Below are 12,267 nucleotides of genomic sequence, written 5' to 3' on the forward strand. Positions count from 1 at the left end.
TGCTAAAGTGAGTGTCTAAAGAGGCCCAAAAGAGAGAGAAAAAAGACTAGTTGATATCATTTATCCCAACTGCCTTTGTTTTTGCACATAGACACTCAGTTTACCGACAGGCCCCTGACCCAATTATTTCATAAGTCTAGGTGGCCTTGGTTGATAATGAGGTGAAAGTTTGGGTCATTGCCCTCATAAGCCAGTTCATTTCAGCTGATTTTTTATATGCACCTATTATGTGCAAGGTCCTATGCTAGATTACAAGGATATAGCAATAGAGGAGCATGGCCCTTGACCTGACAGTTTATGGTATAGTCCACCACTGTGTGCCAGGACTATGCTAGGTACATCCATGTACCAATATCCCTATTCTTAAGATGTGTATCCAACTATCAGATACCTGGTTGACTGTGAGAAGTACCCCTAGATAAAGCACTTAACGTCAGGGGAGAGAGAGATTCCATCTGGCTGGGGGATTAGGAAAGATTTTATAAGGATGCAGCTTTTGAGTTGCCCTTTTGGGGCTTGGATTCAGACACATAGAGAAAGGGCATTCCTGGTTGAGTGAAAAGATCAAGCAGTTATCTCCAGGTGGGATGATGCAGGGAATGGGAAAGATGTCACTTTGGTCAGCACCACAGGACAAATCAAGATTTGCAGTGGGAGCTAAAGCTAGAAAATAGGCTGGGAAAGGACTATAATAGGCCTTGAATGTTAATCCAGGGAACCAAGAGGGTTTTAGGCTTGTGAGTGATGGGGCTGCCCAGAAGGTTAAAAAAAAAAAAAAAAAAGTAGTTAGCTCCCACCTCACATATGAGCATCATTGTCATGCATAGTGCTTCTACTCTCCCATCTTTTATCTTTGTACCATAGTTCCTGGACCTTTCCTTTAACAGCCTGACTGCAGAGGCCATTTGTGATCTGGGGATTCTGCCACACCTCCGTGTCCTGCTCCTCACAGGCAATGGGCTCACTTCCCTGCCACTCAATTTGGCTGTCACAGAACAGTAAGTTCCACATTCTAAGGTCCATGCCACGTGTTCCCTCATGAACCTTTGGGTGCAAGTTATGCAAAGAAATAGCCCAGAGCAGCTCAGAAGTGGTATAAAGACAGGCTGTAAGTGCTCAAAGCAGGGAAAATGCTACCGACTGAAGTTCCTAAGAAAGACAGTCATGGAAGCAGGGACCCAAAGAATGACTAGGCCTCAGATGGGTGGCCTCACACTCCTCTATGCTATTAGGAGACGTTCAGGTGTCTAACAAGTCCCTTTCCCTGCCTCTGATTGGTCATGGGTAAATTGTGGACATTGCTCTTGCCAGACTTTTCCCCTTCACAAACCTACTATGCTTTGTATGTTACCATTTTGCACCTTTGTTCAGGCCATGCTTTCTGACCAGAATGTACCAGTCCTTTCTCTGTTCGTAATAATGCCATATACATAGTGCTTACTATGTGCCAGACATGGTTCTCAGCACATATACATATTAACTCATTTGATCCTCACAACAATCCTATGAAATAGGTGTCCTATTATTATCCCTCTTTTATAGATAAGGAAATTGAGGCACAGATATGTTAAATAACTGCTAATAAGTGGCTGAGTCAGAATTTAAGCATGGTCTAGAGACCATGCTTATGGCCATTATGTTCTTTTCTTATGTAGATTCTGCATGTATTCCAAGGGCCTGTTCAGGCCCTCCTCCTTTCCTTACCAGAAGGCTTCCCTGACTGTTTTAGACCATACTTCCTCCTCCCTTCTCTAAGTATCTGTTGAATTTAATGTTTTCCTTCTTTAGAACTTAGTACATTCTATTATGACTTACACCTCATAAATATACATAAATATATGTATAATAGATAAATGGATGATATACATATAGTCTCCCAAATAGATTGTGAGCACTGTGAGGGCAGAGGCCCTGTCTTACTTATCTTTGATCTGAAGCATCTGGATGATGATCTAGTGCTTTCACACAAGAAGGTATTCAGTGGATGTTAACCAATTCAGAGATGGTGAAGGTGAAAGGGTGATAATGTTTATTGTGATGATGGTAGATGTGATGGAGATTACAGAGATGAAAGTGGTTGGTTAGTTTCTCAAGGGGTTAGGACAATGATAGTGATCATTATATTAGGGATTTCATTAGGCTCCTTTTGTTTGCAAGTGACAGAAATCAACTCAAACTAGCTTAAACAAAAAGGGAATTTATTGGCTCATGTACCTGTAAGTCCTAAGGTGAGTGCTGGATTCACTTATGGCTGGATACAGGTGTGATCTTTTTTTCCCTCAGTGTTGGCTTCATCTTAACCAGTTTTTCTTTATGACCAGACACATATCAGTCAGGAATATAAAAACCACTTGAGGTATTGCAAATGGAGAGTAGTTCATTGTTTTTAGTGGGGAGAGATAATAGGTGGCATTTCATTATGGAAAATTCCAAACACACATAGAAGCAGAGTCAATGGCAAAATGAACCTCCATTTACCCATCACCCAGCAATTATTGTCTGACAGTTCTGAGGTCATAGCCAATCATGTTTCACCTATATCCCCACCACACCCAACCTTAGATTCTTCTTAAGAAAAATCTCAAATGTATCCAGCCATAAATGAATATAGCAGATTCATGTAGTTTCATCTGTAAATAATCCAGTGTACAGTTCTAAAAGATAAGGACTCTTGAAAAAAACCAATCAGAGTACCTTTATTACACCTAAATATTAGCAATAATAAATGGAGGGAATTGGTTACATAGGTGGTGGAAGGGCTGGAAGAGCACAATGGAGAAGAGGGGTATGGAAAGAGCAAAAAGGAAGAAGGTTGATACTCAAGAGATCAGAAGCTGTTCACACTGCTGGACTGGGGCCTACAAGCCTATCCCTGCTGCTGGGCTTTAACTTTTTTTTCAATGTTTATTTATTTTTGAGAGAGAGAGAGAGAATATGAGTGGGGGAAGGGGCAGAGAGAGAGAGAGAGAGAGAGAGACAGAATCCAAAGCAGGCTCAAGGCTCTGTGCTGTCAGCACAGAGCCCGACATGACCTGAGCTGAAGTCGGGCACTTAACCGACTGAGCCACCCAGGCGCCCCATCCTTGCTGCTGGGCTTTTAAGTCTAAAAGTTGTAAAAGTGCTATAGTTGTAGATCCGCTGCAGATGTGCTGCCTCAGTCAGGGCTGGAACCTCTGCCAGCACAGATGCTGCTCTTAGAACCACCTGTTGTTGTACTGCTGCCACCAGCAAGCTGTCAGGAACCAAATAAGATAGTTGCTGTTCCACCTGTTTTGGTCTTCCAGTCTCACCAATCCCTCCCTTGGCAGTATCTCACTGGAAGCCAGTTGGGAAGGTGACCTGGGAAGCGTAGTTTAAGGGTGGCTCTGGCCCCTTACAATACATAGCAGAACACAGAGGAAAGGAATAAAGGTTAAGAGCAAATAGGCAGATGACTGGTGTCACCCACCCCTTGGAAACCCAACATCTACTCTCTTCCTTCTCTCCAAATTTAATTTTCATATAACAGTAGCAACCACAGTATACCTTCAGCTTACATGAAGGAATTTTTTTCCTCTTAGTGAGGACACTTTTACCCTCTTCTATAAAAGGATGAGACATAGTTCCATCACTCACCATATCCATCTCTGGATGATATTACTCTGTCTTCTAAAGCAGTCACAGTGCCACCTGAATATTTTATAACCTAAAAACTAAGCTGCAGAGTCATTCACCACTAGCAATTTATACACAATCACACATACATACACGTACGCACACATGCACACACACAGCAAGCTAAAAAGAAAATATACACATTTGCTATAATATTCTTTTCTTAATTGGTCAGGAGGCCATAGTACATATTTATGAATCCTTATTCCATCACCTATTTAATGTCCCCTTTTTCCTTATCCAGCATCTTGGCTGTTTGGACTCTTTAACTGGTGTAGTATCCCAAACATTCATTCCTGAAGGATCAAAGTTATTAATGCTTTTTTATTGGGTTGTAGTCTTCTATTAATGCTTTTTAAAATTGTGGTAACATACACATAACATAAAATTTACCATCCTAACCATTTTCAAATGTGCAGTGGTGTTCACTTAAGTATGTACACATCATTGTCCTATCCCCACCACCATCTGTCTTCAAAACTCTTTTCATCTTGCAGAAATTCCATTTACTTTGACTAATGGAGAGGACACTTCCAAGAGGAACACCTTGTAACTCCCTGTATTCTAATCATATTCTGTCCTCATGGTATAACAGCGATCATACCTACTTTTGATAATCAGTATCAATCACTCAGCCAATACAGTAAATTCCTTGTTTCCTGCCTGTTGGTTTAGTGGAATGAGGAACCCAAGTGGCCCGCAGCAATCTCAGCTTTTAGTTAAGAGAAACTGTTCTTTGTGTCCCTGTAAAAGCATTCCTCCCTAGGCAACTAAGATTCTAGCAGGAATGGAGGCAACAATTCTGGAAGTGGATAACTGTAAGAGGATCTGTTCTCATTTCCTTCCATTAATTGCTAGATCCTATGTTCTAGTTATGAAAAAAAAATAGCATCATTATTGGTTGCTGGTGTATATGATACCCCTTCCTGTAAGTCAGAGTGCCCACTTCACAGGGGGTGGTCTCCTAGCTGGTGCGATCAATGAGTTGTTAAAAAAAAACAAACCTATTTTACCTTTTAGATCAGCTACTTCTACATCATGAGGTACATGGTAAAAAAGTGAATTACATGTTTACAAGCTCATTATTGTACTCATTTGCTATCAAATGTGTTCCATGGTTAGAAGCAATTGTATGTGAGGCACCAGGATAATGAATAAGACATTCTGTAATTCTCCAGATGGTGATGCTGGAAGAATATTGTGGTCAGGGAATGCAAATCCATGTCCAAAGTACGTATTTATTCCAGTAAACAAAACAAATTACTGCTCCTTTTATGAAGGAAGGTGCCCACAGTCATCTTCCCACTAGATGGCTGGCTAATTCTTTCAGAAATGGTGCCATGTTAGGGGCTTAACATGGGCTTCTGCTGTCGGCATTTTAGGTACTCAGCAGGGATGATGACCAGATCTGCTTTGGTGAGGGGATGTGTGTAGCCTCCATGCCTGTGCTAAGGGCATTTTGCAAGTACTAGGGTATCCAAGGAGAGAGACCCAACTGACTTTGTGAAATGGGTCATCTTGTCCACTTGATCATTGAGTCTCCTCTGAGTGGATCATCTTTGGGAAACATTCACATGGGATGCAAATAATCCTTGAACTCTGTCCATTCTGAGAGGTCCATTCACATAATTGCCCCTTAGACCTCTCTGTCAGCAGTTTCACAGTATTTTTTCCAAGCTTTGACTATTCAGCTAAACCATCAGCCACTGCCCATGAATCAGCATAAACCAAGCAAATAGATATATTGCTGTAAGTTTTACCTTTTGGGAGGGTTCCTCTTCCCCTGTCTTTCAGAGACACCCTCCTGTAAAGTTGTAATACTGCAATAGTCTTTCTTTAGTGTCAGAATGTCATGCACAATCATTTGTAAACCCAGCTGGGGGCTCTCTCCTACATTAACTGCTCATAGACTCTTAGTTGTGGGTTGATGGAGAGGTAATAGTACAGCAGGAGTAGGCATCATTGGAACCAAAGCCATATTCATTCACGCAATTTTTCCAGACTTGCTTGAGCCAGATCTCACGTATTACTTCACTTGATGAGGGAATTCTGTGACACATTCAGTTCATGATGAGCCACTCAGGTCACATGGCCACTCAGTGTTCCTGTGACCACGTGTTCAGTCTTTACCAACATGGGGCAGTAAGGCAGAAACTGTTTTTCAAAAGGAAAATAGTTGTTCACAGAATCGGCATAACTTTGCTCAAAAATGATTCTGCAGTTGACACCTATAAAAGGCTCCATTCATAGGCCACATAACTTCTCATCCAAACCAGGATATATTTGAGAGGGAAAAGGAACACTATTAATTATTTTGGGATAACAGGTGAAAACTCAAACTGTCCTTGAAAACCAGGATGTAACCCTGTACTGTATAGCACACCTTTTTGCCTTAGACACTTAGAGCATAGTTGGACCTATCGAGTCATATTGCCCAATGCCTTTGGCCAAGGACCTAATGCCCAGAAAACAATTCATGCAGTTGGACCTGTTGCAGAGCCTTGTTTTGCTCTGAGCCTCACACAAAACTGGCATCCTCATGGGATACTCAGTAAGGGTTAGATTGGCACAGACGTTTTATGCATTGCTTCCAAAGTCCAAAAAGGTCAACAAAGCTTTGTGCCTTTTTCATAAGTAACAGGTGGTGCAAGGTGAAGGATTATGTCTTTCACGTTGGAGGTATATCCCAACATGTTCCAGATACCTGGACAACAAGAAAATTAATGAAGGTAGTAGTTCCTTGAATTGGAGGTGGGGGTTCCCTCCATCCTTTGACACACATGCATCTTACTAAATCATCTAGAGTATTTGCAACTTACTGCCCATCAGGTCCAATCAACTTGATGTTTTGTGGAATACCAAAATAGATTGGTGGTAGATGTAATAGATTATGGTAAACATAAAGAGTTGATGTTGCCCTGGGAGAAGAGGACAAAGATGTACTGTTATCCCAGTCAGACAAAAGCAGACTGTTTCTGGTAGTTCTTGTTGTTTGGTAAGGAGGAGGCAATATTTGATAGGTCCTTAGCTGAATCCCAAGCACCAGGGGCTGTGTTGATGTGCTACAGTAAGAAGAGTCCACATGTGGAACAGCAGCTAAAATTGGAGTCACCACTTGATTAAGCCTGCAGTAAGCTATAGTCATTCTTCAAGACCTGTCTTCTACACAAGACAAACAAGTTTAACAGGAATATCATAAGACTCAGTATCCTTTTACCTTTCTTGTCTTTAGTGATGACAGTAATCTCTGTAGTTACCTCAGAGATGGGGAATAACTTTAGGTTTACTGTTCTAGAAGCAAAATTCCTCAGGCTTCAATCTGCCCCGGCCTTGTATAATAGCTCTCACTTTGTTGGTCAGTAAACAAATGTGGTTATTCTGTTGGTTGCTTAGTATGTCTATTCTAATTATACATTCAAAAAATAACTATATATTCAGGAACTGGGGAGATAACCACGATGTAAGTTGATGACTTCACTGGGTTCATTCACAGGCTAAATTTCCATTCTTCCACCTGACCTTTGTAATCCCCTACTTTGAATGATAGACCACCATGCCTTTCATATCCCCAGATATTAGCACCAATTTGCAGATATTGTCTGGTAATCCTTGAGAGGCCTAGTTTAGGACTGTCAGAATTTTCTGCAGTGTTGACAGTGTTCTATATCTGCATTGTTCAATACGGTAGCCACTAGTCGTGTTGAGCACTTGAAATGTGATCATTGTGACTGAAAAACTGAATTTTTACTTTTATTTAAGTCTAATTAGTTTTAATTTAAAGGTAAATAATCAGGAAACTATGAGACGCCATGACCTCTGGGCAACTCAAATAATTTTTTTCTTACCAACTCTAGACTTTTTTTATATATATAATTCATGCTTAATTATTTGAAGCTAGTCTTCAGTCTCTGCAAGGACCACACTGTTTCTAGTTCACACTTCCTCCTAGGATTTAGTCCTTCAATGTCCTAATTTAAGGTAGGGGCAGTTTATCAGGGCTTCCCTTCTGTGGCATACCCTGGAATCTAATTTTTGGCCTCTACTCTAGCATAGTTGTTAGAATCTCTGCTCAGCATCTCAACCTCTCTGCCACTTCTGGAGTCAGCAGATAGCCCTAGGGAAAAAGAGACCCCAAATTTTACAAGATCCCCTTTGAGTTTCCTTCTTTTTCCAAATCCGAGCCCCCTAAATTTTCACAGGTTGTTAGTTCCCACATGCCTTAAAGAAATTTATTTTGTTTTTTTTTAAGTAGGCTCCATGTTCAACATGGGGCTTGAACTCACAACCCTGAGATCAAGAGTCACATGCTCTACTAACTGAGCCAGCCAGACATCCCAATTGTTTTTAATATATATATTTTGTCTGGATTTTCTAGTTCATACTCAAGGGATAGTTGGCCTACATGAGTTAGTCTGCGATACCATAAACCTTTCCATTTATTTTGGCCAGGTGCCTAGGAACACTCAGTATGAAGCCATTTTAAACTAAACTAAACTAAACTAGCTGGATATTCTCTGAACCACTCTGATGATACAAATTTGGGCTGTAATTTTGCAAGAGGACCAGTCTGCCCTCCCCCTTCCTTTCTTTTCACCCCAAGGCAGTTTTCTTCTAGCTGTGGGATGAGGGGCATGGGTTTAGTGCTAGTTCCCTCTCTCCTGAGGATATATCTCTTTAGGATCCTACATTCGTGTGGGGGGTCTCCAATTACATGCCCCACCTTCTGTTTCGACAAGATCAGCAAGTGTCCTCAAGGCAAACATGGCTTCTTGTGCTTGGTTTCTGTCTCAACTTTTATATTTTGGTACTACTACTTTACTGTCTTCACATCTCTTAAGTGTTTTTAAATGATGAATCTTTTGGGGCGCCTGGGTGGCTCAGGAGGTTAAGCAACCAACTTTGGCTCAGGTCATGATCTTGCAGTTTATGAGTTCGAGCCCCGCATCGGGCTCTGTGCCTGGAGCCTGTTTGGAGCCTGCTTCAGATTCTATGTCTCCCTCTCTCTCTGCCCTTCCCCCTTCATGCTGTCTTTGTCTATCTCTTTCTCTCTCTCTCTTAAAGAATAAACAAACATTTAAAAATTAAAAAAAAAATAAATGAATCTTTTTCTTTTTATGTTTTATTCATCATTTTAGTTGTTTTCAGTGGGAAGCCTTGTTGCATACAGTAAGGCAAGTCTCCACCACTATGTCCTTCTATTTCTTTATAAGATGGGTAAAATAAATGCACTCCTACTTACATCAGGATATCAATTGAAATAATTGTGCTTTGAAAGCTATGAGGCTCCAAACAAGTATTACTGTTATTTTCTTCCCATTTGTCTTCCCACACTCAAAATGCTCTTTGGATTCCTCTTCTTCTGCCAGCCTCTTAAATGTTGATCGTCCCCAGTTTTCTACTCTCAACCCACTGTTTTTATTAATCTTTATAATCTTGATAGTTTCATCCCTTCCAAGTCTTCTTTATTTCTCTACTTCACATCCATCTTCTGAGCTATGAGCCCATAACTTTTACTTTTTATATCAAAGTCATCATGCATATGCCCATGCCAAGATCTCCTCCCGTGTCCCTGGCCTCAGTGATGGGCACTGCTCTCCATCAGCAGTGCAGTTGTCTGAGTGAGAAACGTGGGCATCAGCCTGAGTTCTTCCCTCCCTCACATCCACTCAGTCACCAGATGCTGTGAATTGTACTTTCTAAATGTTTCTCAAACTTGGCCATTTCTGTTGTCCTCCTGTTCAGTCTCACTGCAGCAAATCAGCACAGCCCATGCTACTTGGGATACAGCTAAGGATCTGTCAAATGTTTCTTTCTCTTGATCACCTCCCAACACACCCACCTTACCATCAGCCAGAGGGATGTTCCTAAAATGCACATCTGATTCGATCACTGCTCTACTTGAAGTCCTTCAGCAGCTTCCCAGTGTTCTAAAGATAAACTCCATTAACATTGATCACAAGGCTTTTCATGACCTGACTCTGCTTCTCCATCCTCCTTTCTCTTGACTTTTTTCCATTTCACCATATACCTCATTTATTTTGGACTATTTGTGTCTCCATTTCTGGATAGATCACACTTTATCTCTGTCTGGGTGAGTTAGGGGGATATCTGACCTACTTGTATCATTAGCCTGTCCTATTACATGTTTTGATTGACATCTGAGACTTTGGCTCTCCCATTAAGCCTGTTCCTTTTCCCCCTTGGACCATACGTGTCATCTCTCTCAGGCTTGACCAGCACGGGGCAGAGGGGGATGGTTACCTCCTTTTTTCTAAGCACTGTTTTCCTAAAAATGCCTAAAAGAACACCAGATCTTTAGCAGCCACATCATAAGTCCTCTTTTACACAAGCGAGTTGTGAAGCCATGTCTCTCTCATCCTGGGTTGCACTGTGGGTTTTCTGTATCACAGGAGCTGATCTGACATTTTAATGGGCATTACAACTTGCTAAATTTCATCTGTTTTACTGCAGCTCTTAGTCCAGTCTGTTCTGCAATATGTTTGGCTTAATCAGAAGTCTTACAATGTAAAGTAAAAGAAATCCTCTTTCATCATGTAGATAGGGGAACTGACCAGGACCAGATATGCTGGACACCAGGTAGAAGTCACCCAGCAAGCAAAGCAGCAGCAGCACCAGAGCCACAGCCTAGGGCTGCTGGTCCCCATTCCCATGCTTCCTTAATATGGCACACAAATTCCCATTCCTGAATCCAATCACTGGGGCATACTCTTAGCTTCTAAAAAAATTAAGTCAAATCTTGTATTTTAAATGGTATTAAATTCCTTTTGGCAAGAGAAGGTATAATAACAATAGCACCACTCTGAACAGCTGGAAACTTCAGCTTCTCCTTACTGATAGACTCCTGCCACTTCAAAGAGCTCTTCTACCAAAACTGCCATGAGAAGGACTCCATTGGAGAGCCTGACACTTTCCTCTGCAGCCTCGCTTCTTGTCCTCCTTACCCACCTACTGACTGCCCCCCTATTTTAAGACATCAGTATTAGAGACAAAATTAGGCTTTTCTATGTTATAATTAGGGTACAGCTTTTAAAAGGCAAAACACGATAACTTGTCACAAAAGACAGGACAGAGCTACCTCCTTCATTATGGAATTTAAGAGGAATTTTTCGAAGGCTTATTTTTTAGCTGTTTCACATCTCACTGGAGTGAAAAAGATTGGCCAATTAATTATAAATCAACAGAGCTGCTGTGCACCCTCCTATAATTGCTCTCAGGTAGAGATTAAAAATTTAGTGCATGAAAGTTGGTCTTTTCAGGAGAAGAAAAGAATCACCTGTGACCTTCAAATACCATGAACTAAAGGCTTCTTTCATCCTTTGTTGAGTGTATTGAGTGTTTAATTTGGGTATATGGAGAGAAACGAGTTGGAGGGAGAACTGAAAACATGATTTGAGTCATCTGTGTTTGTGTACTTAAAAAGGGGCACCTGGTTGGTTCAGTTGGTAGAGCATGGAACTCTTGATCTTGGGGTTATAGGTTTGAACCCCACATTGGGTGTAGAGATTACCTAAAAATATAAAATCTTTTTTTTAAGTTGGAAAAAAATAAAAAAGAATTACATAGGTCTTATCCATCTAGAGGCACAAATGAGGCCACATTAATGGTAGTACCTAAAATGCCCTGACTTCCTGCCCTGCCTGTGTGATTCAGGATCTCAGCCCATTAAATTCCACTCTCAGGTGTTTCTGGGTCTCCTCAGAGAGTTTGAATTTAAAAAGAGACTTCTCAACTCCTTACTGATATGTGCTTTTTATTAAGTTGCTTTAGAAGAGAGCCTCACTGCAGCCAGCCTACCTTACCCCACATGGACCAAAGCTGTGGTCCATGCCAAGGGGTTTGTCTTCTGGTGATCCCATAGTTACCAATCCTTAGGGTGACACAGCATACCCAGGAGTCTGACCTGACCCAAATTTGTGCAGTATTCTTTCTTCAGAATGTTTCCCCCCAACTTGGGCATGCCTTATTCACTCTGGTATTTTCCATGAGCATTACTAGTGCACCCCATCCTGCCCCAGTCGGGTCTCACTGAGTCCATCTGTGGATGTGTGCAACCTTTCTCCATACAGAAGACTGTATGTGTGAGTAGGATTTGGGGAAGGGGTCAGTTGGGGAGGGAATTACACCTTCCAGTCCCTCTCTACAGGGACCTCTGTGGGACACTAAAGAGGGTTCCCAAGGTGGTTATATCTCTTGATTGATTTCCTGTTCTCCATCTCCATTCCTATTCCCATTCCCACTTCTTGGGGATGGTGGAGTTTGTTCCCTGCCCTTGCTCATTACCCAGGATCCTTGCACTTACAGGGAGGCATCTGTAACGTCACTGACGAACAAGAGGTACATCCTGAGGTTCCCAGTGCTGGAGACACTGATGCTGGATGACAACAAGCTCTCCAGCCCCAATTGCTTTGCCAGCCTGGCCGGGCTCAGAAGGTAAAGCCACACTCCTCTCTCTGAAGGACCCCCTACCACTGCCAACCTGGCCCACACCCTGAGTGCTGCTTTGGAATCCAAAAGGCCTGAGTTGAAATCCCAGTTCCACTACTTACCTCTGCTGTGTGGTCACAGATAATCCATTTCTCCCCTCTGAGCTTT

The 12,267-nt window shown here is 41.8% G+C and overlaps 1 protein-coding gene across 10 annotated transcripts in view; it reads left to right on the forward strand.

Annotated features, from left to right (window-relative positions):
• Nucleotides 1-12,267, forward strand: part of XRRA1 (X-ray radiation resistance associated 1) — a 65,940-nt gene that overhangs the window by 26,451 nt on the left and 27,222 nt on the right. For 7 of the 10 annotated variants that reach the window (XM_058687756.1, XM_058687755.1, XM_058687753.1 and 4 more), the window contains 2 exons: nt 865-998; nt 11,977-12,105. In XM_058687756.1, coding sequence (XP_058543739.1) covers nt 865-998; nt 11,977-12,105 — 263 coding nt within the window. Of the gene's footprint in view, nt 1-864; nt 999-8,566; nt 12,106-12,267 lie in introns of those variants that run through there. The other 3 variants (XM_058687752.1, XM_058687760.1, XM_058687759.1) reach the window with 3 other exon arrangements.

The sequence above is a fragment of the Neofelis nebulosa genome, chromosome 10, assembly GCF_028018385.1.
Source record: "Neofelis nebulosa isolate mNeoNeb1 chromosome 10, mNeoNeb1.pri, whole genome shotgun sequence".
Taxonomy (NCBI): Eukaryota; Metazoa; Chordata; class Mammalia; order Carnivora; family Felidae; genus Neofelis; species Neofelis nebulosa.